Source organism: Eurypyga helias, unplaced genomic scaffold (genome assembly GCF_000690775.1).
Source record: "Eurypyga helias isolate BGI_N326 unplaced genomic scaffold, ASM69077v1 scaffold27092, whole genome shotgun sequence".
NCBI lineage: Eukaryota > Metazoa > Chordata > Aves > Eurypygiformes > Eurypygidae > Eurypyga > Eurypyga helias.
The window spans coordinates 12,836-36,365 of record NW_010235886.1 but is presented as its reverse complement, the minus strand read 5'-3'; the positions used below and the strand labels follow the sequence as shown (position 1 = coordinate 36,365).

Below are 23,530 nucleotides of genomic sequence, written 5' to 3'. Positions count from 1 at the left end.
GGGGTTCCAGAGGCCAAAGTTACCGCAGTTTGTATAGGTCTTCATGGCCGGGACCATCAGTTTGGGGCACATCAAACTGTGTCTCGAGGTCTTGTTGTAGACTGTGGTACTGGCACGTACAAATTTAGGCACATTACAGGGCGAGCCCAATGTATCTGAAGAGGGTCAGCGGAAAAGGGGAGTTTTTACAACCCCCTAAAAAAGTGGGCACTTGTTCTGGGGTATCTTACCAACAATGGCATGGTGTGTGGCAATATAAGTATACAGCCCATTTTTGGGAGTGGGTGCACCTCACATCTAATTCAGGTAGTTTAGGACTCTTGCAGTTAGGTGAGTTGAGTGCTCATAAGGTTAATTTGTAGGTACTCTCTTGCCAAAGATCCAGGGGGAAATTTTGTGAGAGGCAGTATTAACTGAGTAAGCAAAAGTACCCCAGGTACCCCTTGGCTTGTTACTTCCTTTTGTTGCTGTATTTATACTAAGAAAGACAATCAATTGCTGCTACTCAATATTCAATATTCACTGCTTTTACAAATAAAAGCAGTGCTAGTAAAAGTTATCAAACCAATTGCACAAGCCCGAAGCGCTATAACGACCAGACAGGTAGAGAATAGGCAGTGCAGATTCCAGTATCTGCCATATTCTGCCAAATTCTATAAACCTGTTCCAAGATTGGCTCCAGAATTTTCTTTTTGCTACGTCAAGCACTGATCATATCAAAGGCACTTGTCTACTTACATTAAGTAGGCTGTCTACATTTCTACGGCCCTCTGATTACAGCAGGGGAGTCTCATGACACCAAGATGTCTTTTTTTCTGGCAGAGCAGTGGGAAAGGATTGTAGAATGTATAAGAATCCAACCTCAAACTATTTTTGCCGTGAGATAATAATAATTGCCTATCTGGAATGATGTGAATTACTTAGCAAAAAAAGGTCAAAATGAAGTTTTCAAGCAGCTTAAGGTATTTGGAAACCTAAGGTATTTGACAAACACTTGTTTCTTATACAAATTCAAGTAAATCTCTTTCCTGCTCCCAGTGAGTATTAAAATTCTAAGCCGGCAGCACAAAATTTTCCCTGCTGGGCTCCGGCCAAATAATTCCCAGTTCAGAGGAGGGTAAGTTCGGTCTTGCTCGGGCAGTCTGCACTCTCTTTCAGTCCCACTGCAGGCTGCTTATATCGTCCTGCTCAGTGGACTGCTTAGTTTGCAGAAACTGGTGTGTTAGGTGTTAGGCCTACTTGATCAGGGGTACGAGCATTAGCCCTAGATAGGATGCTTGAAGCTTTATTTCAGCAGGGAGATAACCAGCTAGTAAAACAGCCATCAAAACCACTGCTCTGGTAGTACAGTGTGCTGTAAAAAGCTTTCAAGCTTTTTCTGTTATCCTCTGCTTTTGTCCCTCTCCCTCGAAAGACCATTGCAAGGAAATACCCACTTGAAGTGCTGCCACTTTTCTTTTCCTTTCAGATGCCAATATCTTACAAGAAGTTCTCAGACTGATTTTAGTTTCCCTTTAGGCTTAAAATTATGATGTCCTATGAACATCCTTCACAAATTCATAGCAGCTCCTGTTAGTCTCATAACTTTATAATGTTATTTTTCATTCCCTGACATCTTCCCTCCACATCACTGCAAATTAAAAAATCAACAGTGGTAGGTATTACCCAGAGGGTCATTTCTAAGGCCAAAAGGATTTTTTTTTTTCTATAGTACAAACTCTTATCTATATAGCAGCTCAAATCAGACTTTGAATTTATGTTATAAAGTCATGTCAGCTATTAAATTTGCTGCTCTTTCTTGTACCAGATGTGGGTGGCGACCATTTAACTGTCACAGCTCAGTATCATCCATGGTACAAACCCCTCAGAAGTAATTCCAGAAGTAGAACATAGTCTCTGACTACACTTCCAGTTTCTGGCGATAACAGCTACTTTAACTTTCTGATAACCTAATCTGAGACCTCCTTTGGTGTTTATCATGGGACTGCCCATAGTAAGTTATGTCCCTTTAGACTTCTTCAAACTGGAATTCCAAAACCATGAATTCCGTCTGCAATCTTTTTTATGGTTGTGTGCACTTTGTCACAGGAACAGTTTTAATATTAAAGATGGTTTACATGCCTGCCAGTTTTAAGAGGAGGAATACAACTCACGGTTTATATAAATGACAATCTTTATTTATTAAAGATTCTACCTCAGAAAGAAATTGCCATCTGCTAAAGCAGTGAGTGTTTGTGAAACAAAATGCTGTCATTTTCAGTAAACCTTTCCTGGATTTGCTGAGCGTGAATCCCACGCTAGCAAACCATGTGGGCTAAGCAGTGAAAGGGTTTGAAACAGGATAATGAGGCATATGTATCTGAGGGAGATCATGCAGGCATGCCATTCATCGTAGAGAAGATGAAAAATAATTGCACTCCTCAAATGAGGAATTATAGCCAAGATGTGTGAAGATGACTGAGATAAGCACCTTGTAATAAAAGATACCTCCCTCTTCTTGATTTGCAGGTTGCCTGAGGCCATTGGTTCTTCCTCATAGTTACATTAACATATCTGAGTTCGAGTCCTCCTTCCCCGTAGGAACAGTGGTGTATTATCAATGCTTTCCTGGATATAAACTAGAAGGGGCAGAGCTCCTTGAGTGCATGTATAACCTTATCTGGTCAGATAGTCCACCTAGGTGCCTTGATGTGGAAGGTAAATGTCTTATTGTTTGTTTATCTTTCAATTTTGCAAAATCAGCATGCTCTGTATGATTTTAACTCAGGGCTATAACCACGGTTATGCTTTATGTAGCGTTTCTGCAGGTCATGCAGAGTGTATCTGGGTTCTGTTGCGTGCAACCTATGGCGGTTCTAGCTCTTGGTGTTCCCTAATGTTTGCTCTCTGGGTGTCTGAGGTGCAAGAGGGGAAGCTCTTAATGATGACGGCTTTACCCTTAAAAGTGTAAATTCTTTGCAGCTTTTCTAATGAAAATACTGAGGAAGCTACAGAATTCACGTTCATGGGTGTAGGTGGTCCAAGTTTCTATAGGTACGAATAGATTTCCATGATAAACTAAAAAATACTCCATAAAAACCCTTAGTTTGGGCTGTGCCAGCTGCAGACATTATTCAGTACTGCACAATACTGCCTGCTTTAATACTTGTTGTCTCCTGTAGTAGTTAACCTTAAAGAAGGATTTGCAACCAAAGTGACTCAGCTAGTTTACTGATTAGGAACATAAAAGCTATGGCCACTCGGTGTGAAACAGAGGTAAATCTTACCGAGCCAAAAGGAATAATCTGTGACTGCAGCTGCAGCGCTGGAGTGGAGGATATTGTAGTGCATTTATGTTTGCATCCCGTGCATTTAAAGCAAAGATACCAAATGGATTGCTCCACACACTGTCAAAACCTTGTGAACTACCCTCCTCCATCTTCATACTGCATGCTGAATGAAACATCCTAGGAAGTCATCAGAATCCAGATACATCCTCTACATTTCATTCCCCTGAAAGGACTACATTTTTGTTCCATTTCAGCCCTGTAAGGAAGGTATCTATATGTAGAATTCAGCGAAAAGCATTTAAAGGAATTCATATGTCACGCTTAAGTCATTGAGCTAAACACTAAGCATTCTGGAAGTGCAAAAATTTGCCAACAGCACCAACAAAGTGATATCCGGCAGAAAAATAATAAAAATTATCCTTCTTTTTAACTGGCAATTCGAGTTCAAAAATTCAAAAATGCCGTTGCAATTTTGGAATGACATAACAAAATGATTTGGGGTTTTTTTGTTTAGCACACCATGAAAGTATAATTTCAAATCAGCTCTATGTAAGCCATTTTTGGAAGGTTTCTTTGTTGTTGTTTATAACATGGGAAATGCATTTAAAAAATCAGAAGGGCCCTATTAGGCTTAGTCCAAACAGCATAACTGTTTTGATAAAAATGACAATTCTCCCATCAGGAAGATAAGAGCGTTAAAATACAGAAATTCAGGTCTATGAAACAGAAGAAGTTGTATCTTACCCTCACTTAACACAGGTGAGCATTCCAGCACCTATTGAAATCCCTGGGAAAACTCATGTGCTGATTGTTTATTGCTTGTATTATAAAGTCATGGAGAGGCTCTTCTTTCTTGGTAATTTAAAATAAGGACTGCTGCCCTGAAAGTTCTCTATTTTATATAACGTGTCAGAAGTTACCATCCCCAGTCAGCTATGATGATCTGTGGTAGAGGGGATCAGACAGGGTAGATCAACTTGAGATGCCCTTGTTTGAAAGGGCTTGTTCAGTGATTTGGGCAAGGAGTGCCAGTCTCCAGGAATCTTGTTACAATCCACTACTCCTAATGAGCGGATGCAACTCCCTCCCTGCCTATTTTTTATTCTTCACCTTGCATACCTATGTCAAGCTCATTTTCCAGCATTTCTTTTAAGTGAGGTACAAGCTCTCCAAGCAGTATTTTTCACAGAGGAAATCTGCAAATAACAAATGAACTCCATTTATTTATTTCCATGGTCAATTCAAAATTTATTAGAATGTCATTCCAGCTCAGCATTTTAATATGGTAATGTTTAAAAGCAAACGGTTGTTAGGAAGCTATAGTAAACCATTTCAGAGCTTTTATTCTGCTATAAACAATGCTGCTTACAGCTTTCTTTTTTTGATGTATGTTCTTCTTGAAGCCTTCACAGAAGGAGTTTCTTAAATGTGTGTGTAATCACACATGCTACATGTCAATCTCGTGAATTTTCCTTCTTTGTTAGCCCAAATTAATTCTGAATGGAGGGTTTGTAGCTCCATTTAAATAAACAGCTACACTGGGGACCACTCGGCTCCCATCGTACGGCATGCTCAGCCCAGTCTTATTCTCCTATTGCCAGGTGCAGAGCTTCCACCAACTCTGGCGAGAGACTGATTTTTGCTGATGGGGAAGAAGATTTTTCTGATAATTAAAATCGCTGTTGCTTTAGTCACGGCAGCGCATAAAACCCATGTTACCTGGTCCTGAAGTGCAGCCAGCACTGCAGAGTCCTGCAGCGGCTTCTCAGAAACAGCTGCTTGCATCTGATCAGGGAAGCTGTTACAGCTCAGGCAAGTTAAGGATGCCTCTAGCTCGGGCTGCCAAGTATTTACTGGTGTGAGATCCTCTTCTTAAATGCTTGTACCTTTGCCAAATTTAAAACATTTGGATTTATTTTATTGAGTGTCTGCCTCAAGCTGAATCATTTGGGAAGCTTCAGTGGAACTGGTTCTCTGTATCAGAGAATGATAGTATGGTGTTGTTTTACCAGTGCTATAGAATTTTACAGTCATTTAGTGGGTAAGATGAAGCATCTCAACACCGAATTTTCTTATCCTTTAAGTCCTCAATTTACATCTTTAGCTTTCTTAATATCCTTTTTTTCTAGTGGAATTCCATAATTATGCAGAAGATTTTTAAACTTTCTTTCATACTGAAACTTGCTAGACACTTCCGAAGATTTATGAAAATCTAAGTAAAATGTTATATTTTAAATTTATATTACTTTTAAATTACTGACTTGGGGTTAATCATCCATCTGTAGAAATTGATGTAAGTTAGTGATTGCCTGCTGTAAAATCAGATATGCAAAAGATAGGTGGAAAAAAACCTAAACTGAAGATTACGCCATGGGGTATAAACATGAATTGTAAAATAAGATGGCTTCAAAAGCACTGGAAGAGAGCAAACACTTGAAAACATATCAGTATGGAACTCTGTGAAATGAAACATACAGAACTAGGAATGTTTATGATATGATACTTTAAGGTGAATAAAGACACAGGATTTGGAGAAATTTAAAAAAAAAAAAAAGAACAAAAGAGCCTGGCCATTAGTACTTTGGGAATGTGACCTGTATATGATTACACACCTTGCCATCTGGACTCTGTATTTTAATCTTTCATGCCCTTTGGAAAATTTCCAAGATTTAAGGAATAGCTCTTATAAAGAACTGGGGGAAAAGAGGGAAGCAGGCAGAGAGGCAAGACTGGAAGAATGTGATTATAGTGCTAATGCTAGAATATAAGGCAGTTGTATGGATGGTGTGATTGGGAATTCCCAGCTTTGTATTTAAGAGTAAAGGGGAAAACAGGTTGATTGGATTTGCAAACAACAGACATGATCCTGTTATCTGGAATGTCTGCTTTCAGCATCATCCCAGCTGAACAGAAAAGCCAGTCCTGCAGGAAATCAGATATATTGCAATATCAAAACTTCATTCTCCATGCTAGATCAACAGATTCTCCGGCTGAGGGTAAGCTTGAAAGAATGTAAAATAGAAAATATTTCAAATTTTTGGAAGGCAGATTCAAAATTAAAATTAAACAAACATGAGGATTAGCCTTCAAAGGGGAGCTTTGATGAGTAGAAGAGAGGAAAAACAGGAGAAAACTGGAGGCATTTCAGAAGCCAGAGGAAGTATAAAATACTCAAGAAACCTACCTGGAGCACCGGACAATTCCTGAAGAATAGAGGGGGGTTAGGCAGATGAAAATTAAGACCAGTGAAGTATGCTACAAGTAAAAAATATTCTAGAAAGAAAAGCAAGAATACAGGACAGAGGTTTAAAATTATTATTCTCATCAACCTGAGGACAGACACTCAAAGAGAGGGTCTGATAATTCAGACATAGAAAGTAAAAAGCATGAAAGAGCACTGAGGAGGGTGATATTACAGGTGAAATGTCATAGCCACTTAATGTTTCAAATCGAAGTAGCTTAAACTTTCTAACCAATTACACACAGGATATTTTTAAAATCTTCCTTCTTATATAACAATTGCTAGTGCCATAAACAGTGATTGACACCGAGCAATACGTTTGATAAACTATATCCTTAAAATATTCTAAAATCTTGCTGGAGCATACAGCAATACACTGAGGAAAAAGATACAAGTCAGCCTGTAATCAGTTCATGTTCAGGAGTCAGAATGAAGTATGGAATCCTAAGCCTGAGATACTGTACCTTTGTAGGAATGGATTTCTCTCTGTGTTTCTTTATTGACTTTGAGAAGGCTTTAGATAAATTCCAACATGACAAACTGTTGTGTGTCCTCAGGGAAGCTAATGCTGATGCAGCATATCTCCAGCAGATGAAAATCCCGTAGAGGGAGCAGAGGGCAGCAGTACAAGCAGGTTGTGAAACGCTGTGATGTTAAGAAATTAAGAGGTAGATACCCAGATTCTGTTCTGTGTACACCTACTCAGCTTGCAGAATAAATTAAATATTGCTCAACTGCCAAAGAGGTCATCCAAGTTAACTGAGTTAATGTTAACATAAGACACGTTGATAGCCTTGTTTTTAATAGCTCTGCCTAGAGTGGCGTTTCAGCATACATTCACTGCCTAGGGCAATAATTCCTGCAACTCAGGAATGACAACTAACAGTAAATGCTCAAATAGCAGCAGCCAACAATATTTGTAAGCACCTTTACTTGGGCAACAACACCGTTACATCAGTGACACCTTTAGCCTGATGGCCAAAGGATGAAACAGGTGGATAGTGTTTCACCCTGGGGGTCATTAAGTCACAGAAAGCAAGTGTGATGAAGAAGCTTAAAAGGTTAGTTTTCTGTAAAAACGACTCATTCAGTAATTCTGTGTGTTTCTGCACTGTAGAAAGTTAATGCATTCATCACCCAGGATCGCAGAAACGGTACACATCTCGCCACCCTGCGTGAGCGTAGAAGTTGAACGGTTTAAGGAACTGCTTATAGTGAACTGGAATGTCTGGATTTTTGTGCAGTTCAAGAATGCTGTAATTCATCTGTACGCCTTTACCCACAGCTGAGGAGGTGTGGAAAAGAACTGAATTCAGGAAGAGCGCAGTGACAGCAAATACTAAGCAGACAAATCATGTTCTTCTGTGGACATTCTCCTTAATAATCATCCAGACTCTTACCTCCAGCAGGTGTATTGCAAAGTGAAACAGAAAGAAAATCAGACCACATTTCGAGACAGAGTGATACACAAGATTGGGCTTTATACAGTTCTTGCTCTGAGGGGTGGAGGTTTTAGAGAACAGGCTCCAAGTTGAAGACATTGTCTGAAGATGATAAATACCATTATATTTCTAAGTTCCTGCTCCTTTTTTGCATTGCAGAAATCTTCTTTGATCCTGGCTGTGATTGAAATCAGTGCCTTCTCCACTGTATCTAGTTTTTCAAGAAAGCAACAGAACGACAACTTGTAATCTGTTTCTTTTATGTCTTCTGTTTCTGCTTGATGTGCAGGACTGTCATCGTAAATCACTGTTTTACACCTGCTCTGTCACCTGTGTACCTTTCCGAAACTCCTCAGCATTTCCAGGATCAGCCAGACATCCCAACTCTTTTATGGAGCCATAATTTTTGCCCTGAAGTTCCACATTAGCTGCTAGATGCATCTAGTGTTTTATCCATGGTGCTTTAAATATGCTGAGGATGAGGTGGAGGAAAGAAGACAAAATTTCTCCCTGAAGGCTGTTTTATAATGTTAAACTTCAACTGTATCTGGCAGGGCTCCTCGGAAAGGAGAAGCACACTACATTGTCTGCCTTGAAATCAAATATCTCTGTGCTTTATGGATTCTGAATTTGGCTACACAGTGTGATCACAGAACATCTTCCAGAAACGGAGGGAACTGTGGCTACATACTCTGTGCAGTAGGAAGTCTATTTGTTCTGCAGGTTTGTTTGCTTCCAGAGATAAAACCCAATATTTGGGTTTCAGTGGCCAGTTTCACCCCTCTGTGTAGGCAGGCACTCAATAACTAACCATAAATAACAGAAACCGATACTCTTCCACGCCTTCCTGAGCCGGTTTGTGATATTACAGTGCTAACATCACCTGCTGGTTTCCCTCCCCCTTTATTTTTCCTAGTAGCACTCCACTGGGAATATGACCTTATGCTTTTCCTTCTCCCAGGTAGTATATCTTGATCTCCTCTGCCTTCAGCTAAGGCCTGGAATGCAGCTTGTCTGTTCCAGCATTCCTTCTCTCTGTCAATCCCTGAGGATTCGTGTAGGTGACAGTACACAGGCTCAAGGGATTGTTGCTTATAAACAAAGAGGGAAAAGCTACTAAAGAAAGAGGGATTAAACTAACATAAAAACACTGGTATGTCCAGCTCACGGTGGGCACTGGCTTCTTCAGACATCCCAGTCAGGTGCGTTTACCTGTCTGGTTTTCTTTGACAGCTTCCCAACACCTCTGTCTTCCTCCTCCACCTCCATAAGCTCTTTGACCTTTTCCAGGTCTGGGGTTATCCTGTGACGCCTGTGGAATACCCAAGCCTTGACTTGTCTTGTATCTCTCCAATTCCTTCCTGTTAGGTGTCTGTGCAGCCCCCAGCATCTGCTTCTCAAAGTCCTTTACTGATCATAAAATCAACCACTCATGAGAAAGGGAAGAAACGAAACTAGAAGCAAGTGATGGAGAAAGCTAAACCAATCTGCTGTAAATGAGACCGCAGTGCTCCAAACACTCCCATGTGAACAATGAGGATAAATATTTCCTTAAAGATAATTACGGGCCTCTTGCTAAAAGAACTTCTAGCTGTGTATTGCTGCAAACTCATCATCAATTTTTTGTAGTTTAAATGAAAAATGCACTTTTTAACTTAGAATTTATAGACTCAGGGTGTGTTTCATCCCATATCTGTTGTGAAATACATTCAAAACTAGACTTTGGCATGAAGATCAGCGTTTCACAGGTTGCTGTACTGGGAACGGTGGGACTGTTGAGGACGCGTGTGAATTTGGCATGATGCTCCCGTAGGAGCTCAACTGACTGGAACTGCAAAATGGGCTCCATAATTTGTAACTCCTGTAACAAGGAAGCTATGTGTACGAAAAGTGATGGTAAATTCCCTTCTGTTTCCATTTAGGAATCGGCTAATGCTGATTTCCTATTATTAAAATAGGCTTGAAACTAGTTTTACACTGTTTAATTCAGGCTGATACAGCTGGTGTCAGTGATAGCAATTTTCAGCAAGATGGTGTTTGTCAAAGCTAGACCAGAGAAGCAGCTTTTCTTTAAAAATGTAATTACTCAATTCATTTCACACTTGGCAAAAGGTGCACTATGTGCACACTGAGAGGCTTACCTCGCTATTGTAGCAGGTACGGGTACCCAGGGGTGATTGTCTAGGGGCAGAGCAAGCAGCTTGGAGCCATGAGACCTGGGATATGTTCCTAGCTGCTTGGACATTGACTTGCTGAACGGTTGAGAAGTTGTTGCTTAACTGTGAGGTGTCCTTGCAGAAGCAAACATGTAAGTGGCATTGCAAAGCTTGAGTAATTGAGAAAGGTTAAGATTGAAAAGAATTGGGAAATGATTGACTAAAAATACAGCTTTTTTAATAATTTAATAAATTTGCTGGCAACATCAGAGTTCAAAATACACGTCTTGTATCTTCATTCCTTTAAGTCATGTCTACTGTCAGGCTTATTAGGAGTTTCTTTTTACGTTAGTGCTCACTTAGTCGTTTCCATTAAACTTTCTTTTCTGGTATTACTGTTGGTGCTGTTTCTTTTGCTGTGGGAATGACTAATCAGAGAAATAAGAAGACCTTAAAGCAGGTCTTCACTTTCAAAACACAAATTCAATGGCCTCAAAGTTTTTCTCACTCCTTCCAGTACAGCTGTAATACGTACCGTCTCCCTTCCCAGTGCCAGCATCATTTGTTATAGGAACGTATCATTAGGATATTGTTAAGCTGATGTTCACGATAAATGAGAAGTTACTCTAGTAATGCTTCCTGTTCTGCTTAAATTTCTGAAGAGTGTCATTAGAAATAAATTCTCGTTAAGCAACTGTTCTAGACTGAGATGTTTTGACAGGGCTTATTTTAAAGCAGCTGGGTTTTCTACTTCCTTCCCTTAACAAACCTTAATTTGTTCTTCAGGCTCTCAGCTGGATGTGAGTGGTTGAGTCCAACAGTTTTTCTTCCATCCTACTTACAATACTGGACAATTTAATGGGCATTTTTGTTTTGCAATTTTAGAATTTAAATACTTTTTTTTTTTAAACCTTAATTTGTTCTTGAGGCTCTCAGCTGGATGTGAGTGGTTGAGTCCAACAAGTTTTTCTTCCATCCTACTTACAATACTGGACAATTTAATGGGCATTTTTGTTTTGCATTTTTGTTTTGCAATTTGCAAAAAAATACTTTTTTTTTTATGTTGCTATAAATTCAGTTCTCAGCATGGAATAGAAAAATCCTTTTTAAAATATTTAAAGTGCAGAAGTAATTTCCTTTGCCGTCACTTCTTCCTGTTGGCCATCCACTCCCCTTTCCCCCCTACATTTCCCTATTTGATATTGCACTAGAAATACCAATTTTGTCTTGAGATCGTTTTGGCTAAGAAATAAATCAGTGAATTCTCTAAACAGTATAGCATCTTCAGAGTTTAAAAATCCACAACTAACAGCTGCTTTTTTTTGAACACCACTAATTAAATATATTTTTTGCTTGTTTTTTTTTACAAACTCATAGCTATTAAGAAACATTTTCCTTTGTGAAAGATGTTCATACCTGTGTTCCATCAGCCAAATACAGGATACAGGTATTACATTCCCCTCCATATTGTCTCAGTATGTGTATGTGAGAGGACGAGGGCTCTGTGCTGTGCAGTGCAAGTGTGATTCATGGGTTCGTAATACCTGTGGAAATGGCCAGGTCTGTCAGGTGAACTGGTCAGGAATTGTTGAGCTATATGAGAGAAAGGCTTCTTGGTTGAGTATTTATTTTATTTTGAAGGTCTGAAGGGTGATGACAGTGAACTAACCAAGGAACCAAGTTTTCTTAGCATAGTGTTCATAAAGAAGCAGGAAAAGGAACAAACAAGATCTTCATCCTCTATGTTCCTGTAAAACAATTAATTTTCAGAGCCTACATACCCAAGCGTGTGCTTGTCCAAAGGCAATATATGGAAAAGGACCCTTTTGGAGGCCCTAGGAGTCAGCCAGTAAAGCCTCGGGTGGAGACCAGGCCACCCTAGGTGGGACAAGTCAGAGCAGCTGGGACGTGTACTGCTGCAGTCTCATGGGGTAAACCACGGCTCAGGTTAAACACTGGTCGGAATGCAGGAGCCAGGTGATGTGTGTCCAGATTTCTGGTGTGAATTAGTGTCCTTATACGTACAAGAATGACAAGTGAGGGTCAGGACAAGCTCTTGTTCTCTTCCAGCTTGTGCACAAACCAGGCAATGTGTCCACCTCTCTGATTGTCATCTCGCACGGCAACACCAGCATTTCCCCTGCACGTTGGAACTGGCAGTTTTTCATCTGTGTCTTTCTGATCATAAAGTTTCATCTTCATCTTTTTTCACTCTATGCATAATAAGCCGGCATCATTTGCAGGAAGTGTTGTTTTTTATTAGGTGCAAATGTTGCTAACCCTCTCCATCCCTGGTCAAACAGAAAATAGCTGGCCTTACACTGGGTTTTTCTGCTAACCCAGTAACCGAGCCGCTGGTGTCCTCCCTGGAAGGCAGACCAGTAGCTAGAGAAAAAAAACCCATACCATGGAAAAAATCAAAGGGGAGAAATAAGCTTCTTGCTTATTCCTACCCCTTTTTAATAAGTAAGCGCCATGTATTTCAAGACATTTTTGCTTTTACTTTTTCACTCACGTACAAAAGCTGGGCGAAAGCTGAATAATTTACCTCCCACCTACTTTGACCAAAGACTGAAGCAACTAGCTATTGAACAGGTTGACTATAAAGGTTTTGAGCACTGTAAATATCTGTAATTTCTCTGTTATCTCTCTAAAACAGGCTTTTAAAAAGTGACGTGGTATCTTTATTCTGTGCCATCAATATTAACTCAGAATATGCTAATGCCAAAAAAATCTTCCCTCCCCCCTACAGTTCCAGTGTCAACAGTGCAGAATTACTGCAGCATCCTCAGGGCAGAGTTTAAACAGCTTCTTGACTATAATAGGTAGGAAAAATTACTGGGTGAAGCCCACTTATTCTTCCAGTGTCTGGGCAATAGGCGCCCGCAGCCTGCGTGTTCTCAGCACGCTAATCTTTCGTTAAAATCAGTCAGAGCAGAAAGCCCATCGCTTCTCTTGGAGGAGAGCCCCTCGGCTCCAGCAGCTCCTAAGAGCAGGCAGGGAAGTCCATGAAATCAAATCACGAATTACTGCCTTCAACTTCCTTGAGTAACAGGCGTCTTGAGCATCCCAGAAGGGATTTGTTTGCCGTATAAACACACTTGTTCTTTCTTTTTGAGGAACGATTTGGCTTTTCAGCTGAGAATGCTGAGCTCTAAAGTTCCCCTAAGTCCCCTTACAGTCTGTGGCCAATTGCTCTACAAAGACAGAGGCAGAGACCCAGGTTCACGTGCGGCAGAACCAGAGGCAGACAATGACTGAATGATGTCCACCCCTCTGACAAGCTCCAGAGTTAAGGACACATGCATGTGGTCTTTTAAAGTTGGTTGTCAGAAGGCACTACTGGATTATCCACGCTGGATGTTGTAATCAGCACATTATGGTCCCAAAAGCCTTATAAAGTGAAGATGTTGAAAGCTACTGGTAGTGAAGATTTGGTGTCATATTTAGGAACAGCACCTAGGGCTTTTTTGAAGCCTTCAGTACTTCCTGGAGCAGAATTCACTTGTTTCTATGATTATTGTTCACACTGCTGTTGTGTCAGTACATTTTGACAGTGAAAATGTACTGACACAACATGCTTTTAGTTAACCAGTTTGTGACTGTTTTCATTTTGTGAGTTTGATGCCTTTGCCTGAAGTCCATGGCCTGCAATTTCCAAAAACAATTAGGGTTGACCATTGGGAATGCTAGAATTTTAAGTTTCCTAGAAAACTTCAGTGGGCTTATGTTTGCCACCTGAGTTTTCCTCCGTATTTGACTTGGCATATTCCTTTAATCTGTGTAACCAGTATCATATACCAGTAGCCGGCATTAAGTTAGGGATCTGACTCTGTAAGACTGCCCTAAAAATCTTTGGGAGTCAAGGGTGTTCAGTGTCCCTCCAAACTTTCATAATCCTGCTTTTCTGTGATCAAAACTAAGTCCCCTTCATGGCTGACCTTCCACTGACTTTAAAGGATCTTGGGCCAGGATGACCATGGGGAATGGAGCGAGTTGAGAAAGGGACTGGGTGTATGACTAACTGCCCAGAGCTCAATGCGAGTTCATTTTTGGTTATTTGTGATGTACCTCATTTGACCTGATTTGGAAAAAGAGGCTCGGAACCTGGACGTTTCTGACTGTACAGGAAGGCCAGTTTGCCCATGCGGGTGTTGAAGGATCCTGAAAACAGGGTGAATAGCGAGTTCCCAGGCGGTGGTGCGGTTGATGGAAGAATGAAGCACTGTTACAATTGATCTAAACCCCCTCGTTTTCAAATCCGCTGCGTCTGCTGGTTGCAAGAGTGTTCAGTGCAAGAGCTGTTGGCAGGTACAACCACCTAAATCCTGACTCTCGTTGATGACTGATGCTTGGCAGTGCGTTAAAGGAATGTTTGCAGCAGAGAAATTCCAGGCAGCACCAATACATGAGCATTTCCCTTGAAATACGGAGGGTGTCAGTGGAAAGGGCTGTCACTCTTTTCTAGCACTGGGGACATATCCTGCCCAAAGAGTGATGCTCTTGTTTGCAGGTTTTACAAAATATATCTCCATTTGTAAATAGACTGACCACCCCATATCTGGGTTGTCCTCACACTGGATTGGTTTTAGTCTGCCTGGAAATGTGTAATTCCTGAGATAACACACATTGGTCTTTTTTTATTCAGCGGCTGCTTTGGCTCTTAGTCGCATTAAGAGGTTAGGGATGAGGCAGCAGGTACATTGCTGGAGAGGAAAATTTGTTTCTCTGAGTGTTGCTCTTTGTGATAAGGTGTGCTCTATGTGCTGGTTTCTAGAAAGGTACGGGGCATCTACACATCTCTCGCAGCCCTGTAGCTTGGCAAAACACAGTTGCAAAGAAGCTTAAACTGCTGTCTTCCATTGCTCTCATGCTCTAAGAGTAGAAAATAATATACCAGGTTTCCTTATGGCAGGCCAGAATTGTTGCTTTCACCTATCATTTTCTAGTCAATAGAAGCCTGATCCCTGAGATGGACATGAGGTGCTTTCCTACTATTTCAGCCTGACACCTTTGCCCTGGTCTTAGGAAAATTGTTTTAAATCTTGAGTTGACTTCCCAGTAAAGCAATCCTCTTTTTTTGTGGGCCAAGAGACTTTGGAAAGTATGCAGAATATTGAGAATGTGATTTTTTATGTGAATTACTTGCTCTGATTTCAAGTTATTATTAAGCCTTGCCAGTGAAAATGCAAACAAAACCATGTCTCCAGGGGATGGGGAATAGACGTTGCTGCACATTGTAATCAGCCTCTCTTGAAGATTCATTTAATATCTTGTGTATTTTTTTTTTTTATGAAATGCATTATTCATGTAACAAGATTCACAGAGAGAAGCAGCTGAATTGTAATTTCTGGGAAGATTCTTCTTCCGAGAGATGGCATTTTCATTATTTAAATCAGTGCAGTAGGTCTTGCCTGCAGGAGGGAGGCCTGAAGGGAAGGGAACAGCCTGTAGATGGGGCACAGAGCCAGTGAGTTACTGCCTCTGAAGGGAAATAAAACAACCCATCCAGCTAACTGAAGCCCTTTTTGGGTCAGTATGTAGCCATTTGAGACATCATTACATGTTTCAGGGGTTTTTTTTCCTCTATGTTAGGAGCACTTAAGAAAATAGTAATCAACTAACACTTACTCAGTTGAAAAGTCTCCTCTCTTACAAAAATACTGCTTGCGAGCTGCTTTCCCTGCTGCTGTTTCCTAGAGAGTGCTCCCGGGACTCTCCATTGAGCTCATCTGCCCAGCCACGTGAGGGGTCATTTCATTTCGTTTCAGGTTCTGCGATAAAAATGGCACATGTTTATATTGCAATTCTGGCTTATTTACCTGACCTTATGTAAACCACCATACTTAATTACAGGCTCAGCCTTCGTTATGATTCTAAGACCTCACTCCACCAGCAATCCCACTGAGATCAGTAGGGCTGCTCAGAGATAACATAAATAACACCAGTAGAGTCTGAGCCCAGCTTAATATTACAGTGGTACAGACCGTAAGTGTTAAGCAGTAGTGCTGTGCACCTCTTGCTGCACAGCGGCTGGCAAACTTATTTTTAAAAGTGAATATTTAGGAATTTAATTAGTGCATGTAATCATTTAATTATGCTAATGAAACAAAAAAATAGGATTTTACAGCTGAATTTGAGATGCTGCATAAGGAGGGGAATTGCCCTTATTTTCACTACCCTCCCCATCCCCATCCAGCCATCTTAGAGGCGTATGTGTCCCCTCTTGTTTTCCTCCCGCCCTCCCCTTCCCCCAGAGGATGGGAAGCTGGCTAGATCCCATCTCCCAGGCCTTTAAGCAAGCAGGAAACAGAGCTTGCTGGTGTTGGTGGGAGCTGAAAGCAACCCCCCGGCACGTGTTGGCACGCGGGAGGTGCGTGCTGGTGCAGATGGGCCTGGCCCCCCACCAGCAGCCGTCTGGTACTACCGACATAACCCCAAAGCTGCAGGGAGCCTCAGCGGGAGCCCATGATGGGGCACCTGGAAGCTACCCAGCAGCGCCTTGCTGACGTTAACGTCTTTTTTTCTCTCTGTTTGCCCAAGTTTGTCCGCTACCTCCAATGGTGAGCCATGGAGACTACATCTGCCACCCGCGGCCTTGTGAGCGTTACAACCACGGGACGGTGGTGGAGTTCTACTGTGACCCTGGCTACACCCTCACCAACGACTACAAGTACATCACCTGCCAGTACGGAGAGTGGTTCCCCTCCTACCAAGTGTACTGTGTCAAAACAGGTAAGGGAACAGCAGAGGCATTACTTCTGTCCTCTGAACAGTCCCCACTTTTAAGAGCAAATCTCTGAGTCTGTCATGCCTGGTGAACGTTGCCTGTTCCACAGTTAAGTGATGAACATTGATTTTAGGATGCTATTAAATACAGGATGGTTTTATTTCCCAGATCCTGAATGTTCCTAAACCATTTCAATAATTAGCTCTTCAAATATATTTTGGAACATGTAATTTTAATAGTATATAAGCTAAAGTCATGATTGTATGTATAAAAAAAAAAAAGCCAAGGCATAAAAGCAAGGTCCAGCTCCTGTGGCAGGTTACTGTTAAGGTATATGCTTTTGGAATATGGCATTGGGCTCATGTGTATTTATACAGCTTACATATAAAAGATCTCTTCTCCTACCTGGCACTGCTGAGTGTTGTTGAAGTATTAATACAGAATAACAGTGGGAATAATCAAGCACAACTCTTGTATTGCCTTTTTGTTACAGAACAAACCTGGCCAAATACACAGGAGACTCTCCTGACTACATGGAAAATAGTGGCGTTTACTGCTACCAGCGTTTTATTAGTACTGCTACTGGTTATTTTAGCCAGGATGTTCCAGACCAAATTTAAGACACATTTTCTGCCAAGGTTCGTACTGTTTTCTTTTTTTTTTTTTTGTGGGGGATTCAGAACCTTGATTTAGTTTTCACATTCAGCACTCCTCACTGGGGAGACAGAGCGGCTCATGAGCCTTGCAGATACCACCTTCTTCTGCTGCCAGCAGAAGTCTCTGAACCACCACTGTGGAAGGGCAACCCCAGGAACCCGCACTAGTCCTTTCTTCAACTAAAATAACCGGCCAAGTTTGCCAGATTCACTTTGGGAGTAATTACAGCTCTACTACTGAGAATTGCTGCTTCTGCATGTAAAAATAGCTGACAGTATTTTTAAATACTTATTTTCAGGTGCTGGGGGAATTAATTTTTTAACTACTGTAGACTTAGTAATGCAAGTTTTAAGAAAGAATTTCTTTTTTCTCAGTGGACAAATTCGTATTAAAAATTTGCTTTCCCTTCATGAGTATTATCTTGATCATGATTCATAACATCTCCTACATCGTCCTTTATTTCCATAAAATACCATGCAGCTATGAGCATTTCTCATTGATTCTCACAGTACTCCTCGTGAGACAGGTAGGTGGGTATTAACATATTATTAATTATTGTTATTATTATTACTGGTTTTGTCTCACAACAGGAAGAAAGAAAGGCAAGCATGCAGAGTTTTAGGCAAAGCTAGTCCTGTATTGGGTTTTAAACTCTTCTTGTTTTCCATCTGCTCAGTTTGCTGTGGACCTTGACTGTGTGGCGACTCCTCTCCTGCGCTTGCTTTTTCCCGTTTTTTTATTCTAGCACGTGCAGAAAACCGAGATGAAAAAGCTGTATGTCAGTAAATATTTGCAGCAGAAAGGATTTGGTGATCTTAACGTTAAAGAAATGTGTACATGGAAGTATACAGATTATATAAGTAATGTGTAAATTTATATACATTTCTGTGTGCGTATATACAGTATAAGGGACGTAGTATGCATCTGTGTCTATAACTAGGAAGATCTTTAGGGTAATGGGTTGCACCATGGATAGCTTTATAGTCCATACTCATCTAGTTTGCTGAAATAGCTTTCTCTCCTCTTCTTTTTAGCTGTTTTTATGTCCTAAAGATACCTGGGACAATTCCCTCCTGCTAGGACTGTACTGTTATTTAATTGGCTAATAAATAGATACTTTAGGGTTCAACATACCTTCCCAATCAATACAAATGTTTTGTTTAATAAAGAAACCAGCTTATACTGGTTAAGGAAGCCTTCATCCTTTGAAAGTAAGACCTAAAGGAGGCCACAAATCTGGCCACCAAAGCCCTGGCAGCCAGCAGTAGTCACCTCGCTGCCTGTTTACACGGGCTGTAAATGTACTTTTGTGTGGTAGCACACATCCTTCCAGGGGTTCAGACAGTTTTGAGTGGTGAACTACGTCTGTGATCTTATATCCATGAGACCTGCTGTGCATGGCACGGCAAATGGTGCTCCTTATCTCTTCCAAGCACCTGTTTTCCTTCCCTTCTCGCAATTGTTCTCCATATTACTGGTTTCATTTTTCCGGTTGAAACAGATTCCACCTGATCAGTTGCAGACCTGTGAAGCAAGCATTTCTGTGAACGTTAATGACCCTGTAGCTTCATTTTGCCTGGTTAGAAAGTGCTGTGTGTCCTTAAGTCCAGTGGTTGCTCTGAGGTGCTTCTGACACGCTCCTGCTCCCTTTGGTAACTCGTCTGTGTTTGACATAGAGGCAACCAGGAGGGCTCCATGGGTGACCCCGACTTTGTGGTGGTGGATGGCGTTCCTGTCATGCTGCCTTCCTACGATGAAGCTGTAAGCAGCGGCTTGAATGCTCTGGCACCCGGATACTCAGCGACCACAGACCAGGGGCAGATTTTGCAGACGGAAGATCAGAATCCTCCCGCGTACCCCGGCCCCAGGATTACAGACACGCTGCCTAGCGAATCTGAGACCTGTGACAGTAGGTCGGGCTCCTCTGAACTGCTCCAAAGTTTGTACCCGTCCCCCGCGTGCCAAGCGGCAGCACTTCCTGGTCCAGATCGAACTGATGTGCCCCGTAGCACTGCTGGGGAGGCTGCGTCCGTGAGCCCGCAGATCGATATTGCAGATGGTGAGTCTTGCATGGGTGTAGTGGGTGAGTCCGTGGACAGGAGCCATCATTAGTTTGTACTCTCAGGGCAGGAATAAACCCAGCTGAACTGCTCCTACTTTCTCCCTGGTTTTGTCCACATCTTAATTTGGACATTTTTGGAACCACCCTACTCCACGGTCATAGAGCTTCGTGTCTGTGGTACAGCCTTGCTAGCTGTGGTGGAAGGGATTTGAATCCCAGGCCAGAAGGTTCCCGTGCAGACCCTGTAACGGCAGCCTTATCCACAGGGATGTCAGCAGGCACCTGTGTACCGCAGCACAGCCAACCATCATCTTGCCTGTGTTGATCCGTGCATCTGCTCCTCAGCTCCTCCACTCACAACTCCCTCACATGCCACGGCTTTCACAGCAAAGAACAGGATTTTCTCCTTAAAATGGAAAGCAAATCATGTTTTCATACTGAGCCAAAATTAGCAGCCGTTATTAACAAGCTCATCCATCGTGTCTGCGTGTAAAGCAAACTGTTCAGTCTAAAGCACGTACGCATTAAGCCACGGACATGGGGGTTGGGGCATAACGGGAGGGTGCCCACAGGACCATGTATGAGAAGGGAAATTGCCATATGTTATGGTCTGCATCCAAATGGAACTTGAGCATGCACTGATATAATTTCGTTGAGTTCTAATGGGGCTGTACAGTGTGCTGCTCAGCGTGCTAAGGAAACTGGACAGCTTTCCTTGGAGACATTAAAAGGAGTGGCTCTGATCCTGCTCTCCATATTCACTGAGAGTCACTGGGTAAAGCACTCTCTCTGTGATCTATCGGTAGCTGAGCTGAAGCCCGGTGTCCTAAAGTTAGTGTGGGTGGAGGAAGTCTTCCTGCTTCAGAGAGTTGGGGCTAACTTGTAATGGCATCACGGGGCAAGAGGACAGCTAGAAGGAAGAGGGAGAAATTATGGCAATGCCAGCGAAAGTCTCTGCTTACTCTGAATGCTGATTTTCAGTAATTAATGTAGTAGAAAGGATGTTTGCATTTAGGTTTTTGTGGGCCTAAATTGTTTTTAAAAATCCAGGTAGTTTTAACAGGTTAACGTTCACATAGGTGTTAGTGCGTAAGTGGGTCTAGAATTGGAGACACTGTATGTGGTGTTCAGGTTTTTGCAATGTCCATTTCTATTTCTGCGGAATTGCTAATACTAATACTCTGCAAAAGGGAAGTTACAATCAGCAATCAATGCCATTTCTTTTTCCCCCTAGAGATTCCTTTGATGGAAGACGACCCTTAGCCTGCACAGAGACATGTCTTCGCCGCATTGCACTGTTGGGTGACATGAATCATGAGGATTTAGAGATAGACAAGACTATCTGTGGATTTGGGGAGGGTGTTTTCCTACTTATCAATCTTCTACGTGACGATGTCACCAGATTGGGTGTACATCTTAATCCACAGCGGAGATAACAGCATCAGCATTTGGAACAGCAGCAGTTTTATGAATGAATCCTGGGGATTTGATGAGAGCAGATGTAGAAAAAGAACTGTGGCTTTTTAGAAATGTATATCTGCATCGCAGAAAGTCATATGGTTCTGTAAGAAATACTACTGGATTTTGATACTAACTGCCTCACAAAAGCATGTCAAAGTATGTACATTTGCTTATAAAGACTGCTTTAAATGGTCTAGTTTATGAAGAATCCTTACAAGTTTAAAAAACACTAGTACTGAAATGCAAAAAAAGAGGAAAGATCCTCTTTGGCTTCCCTGTGTTAACCAGGAAGCTTCTGATTTGGTTGTTGGTGATTTTGTTTCAGACTATGTCTGCAGAAAATATGACAGAAATGATGGGATTCAGATGTACTTTAATGTAAGATAGCAAATATGTAATATATATATAGCAAATATGTATAAATATATATATATTTAAAAACTCTTAAAGAGAAGGAAAAGGAAAGACTCCAGGTCACATAATGGTCTGGAGATTTTTTTAAAGGTAAGGCAGAATTTATATCATATACAATATTCAAGGTAAAGTATTGATATTTGTATTTATGCAAGACTTCTGTGACTACATTGCATTTGATAAATCCTGCTATAATATGAGAGATCTAGAAAACGCTAAAATTATGAAATACGTGCTTAAGAAATGTTGAACTGCGCTGCTTCAACCTTTCCTAAGCTCCTACAAATAGATATATATACTAGAGTAATCTACAGTCATAGCCCAGAGCACTGCCTTGCCCCTGAACGTTGTGGTAGTATTCTGAGCCATTATTGTAGAATACTTTTTAAGACAAAAATAAAGCTCAGTTTCAGTTCTTTTGACTTACCTGACCGTGTGTAGTTGGCCTTTTTTTTCCTTTCCTCACTTCTTTCACCAGCTCCAACCACTTGGAGCGAGTCCAGAGGAGGCCACGAAGATGCTCAGAGGGCTGGAGCACCTCTGCTATGACGAAAGGCTGCGAGAATTGGGCTTGTTCAGCCTGGAGAAGAGGAGGCTCCGAGGAGACCTCATTGCAGCTTTCCAGTATCTGAAGGGGGCCTACAAGGGTGCTGGGAGAGGACTTTTTACAAGGGCCTGTAGTGATAGGACAAGGGGTAATGGGTACAAATTGAAATCAGGGAGGTTTAGATTAGATATCAGGAAGAAATTCTTCCCGGAGAGGGTGGTGAGGCACTGGAACAGGTAACCCAGAGAAGCTGTGGATGCCCCATCCCTGGAAGTGTTCAAGGCCAGGCTGGATGAGGCTTTGAGCAACCTGGTCTAGTGGAAGGTGTCCCTGCCCATGGCAGGGGGGTTGGAACTGGATGATCTTTAAGGGCCCTTCCAACCCAAACCATTCTATGATTCTATGGCAGCAGCAGAACAGCCAGGGCAGAGTGGGTTTGGTTAAGCAGAGCCCATGAGAGGGGTGCAGCCGGGGCGCAGCTCGCATAGATGCCACACGGCTGCCATAGGGGCTTTTCTCTCCTCAGCAGGCTGCGCCAGAGCAGTGTGCTGAAGCCTGTATGAACGGTTCGCCTTTGTGGTGTCACAGGCTATGTCCCAGGAAGATTCCTGGCTGTTTCATACACACACTGAAAGCCAAGCAGACTTTCTCGTCTTGTTTTTGGTATAGCGCAAAGGAAAGGTACGGCAGTGTTTGAAGGAAAAACTCACCCTATGCTAATGATAGGGAATGCCATCGTGTGGGCTAATCCAAACCAAAGGGAAAAATGAGGCTGAGTTCTGGATTTAGGTACGGGGTAACCGAATAATCTCTCTACTGCCCTAAGTGGAGGATGGCTCTGTTATTTTTTCATGATGGTTTATGTGTATCGTGGTTGCATCTGGTGGCCCCGCGCATGAGTCAGGCTGGTAGAATGATGGATGTGCTGCAACCGTTCAAGAAAGTGTTTATTGGCATCCTGTCAGCAACTCTGTGTGACAGCCAGAAGCAAATGGAGACAAAAAACTGTGTAATGGAGAGTGACTTACTGCAATACTCTCAATTATTCTACGGTATCATTGATGAGAATGCAGTGATTGGTATTGGAAGTTAAGTTATATTCCACATTATCCTCCATTCTTCCTTACGTAAGATTTGCATTTTTTCTGCTGAAATTGTCTCAACTGCAGTCGTATCTTCAGGTTTATCCCAGAGCTGTATCTGTCGGGTATTAGTACTTTCTTTGCTAGCCCTTCCTTTTTCGGTCCCATGCTTTTCCAGAGGTATTTGCACTACCAGGTGGAATTCAGGATTGTCACCCCAGCGAACAAGCCGAGGGTGCTGTAACCCCGACCTTGAACTGCAGCGCGTCTCGAGCCTACGGTCAGTTAAGTGATTTTTGTTTCATAATGTCATTGAAAAGTATTGAACTTACCTTAGATGCCCCATAAAATATTATGAAACCTGTCTTTGCTGGTCTTTTAACAGCTTGTGAAATTTCATTCCTTATTAAATTTCTGGATTCCCATTTATTAATTTCTGTTATGAAAGCTTCTGATTAAGACTCAGAGC

General features: G+C 41.8%; 1 protein-coding gene across 1 annotated transcript in view; it reads left to right on the top strand.

Moving 5' to 3' along the window:
• SUSD4 (sushi domain containing 4) overlaps window positions 1–21,854 on the top strand; it is a gene marked incomplete at its 5' end in the record, with an annotated part of 30,789 nt that extends 8,935 nt beyond the window's left edge. Inside the window, 5 exons of the mRNA XM_010146909.1 lie at window positions 2,509–2,697; window positions 16,652–16,843; window positions 17,332–17,476; window positions 19,172–19,554; window positions 20,792–21,854. Of these exons, the coding sequence (XP_010145211.1) occupies window positions 2,509–2,697; window positions 16,652–16,843; window positions 17,332–17,476; window positions 19,172–19,554; window positions 20,792–20,820 (938 nt within the window). The remainder of the gene's footprint in view (window positions 1–2,508; window positions 2,698–16,651; window positions 16,844–17,331; window positions 17,477–19,171; window positions 19,555–20,791) is intronic.
• Window positions 21,855–23,530: the final 1,676 nt, after the last annotated feature.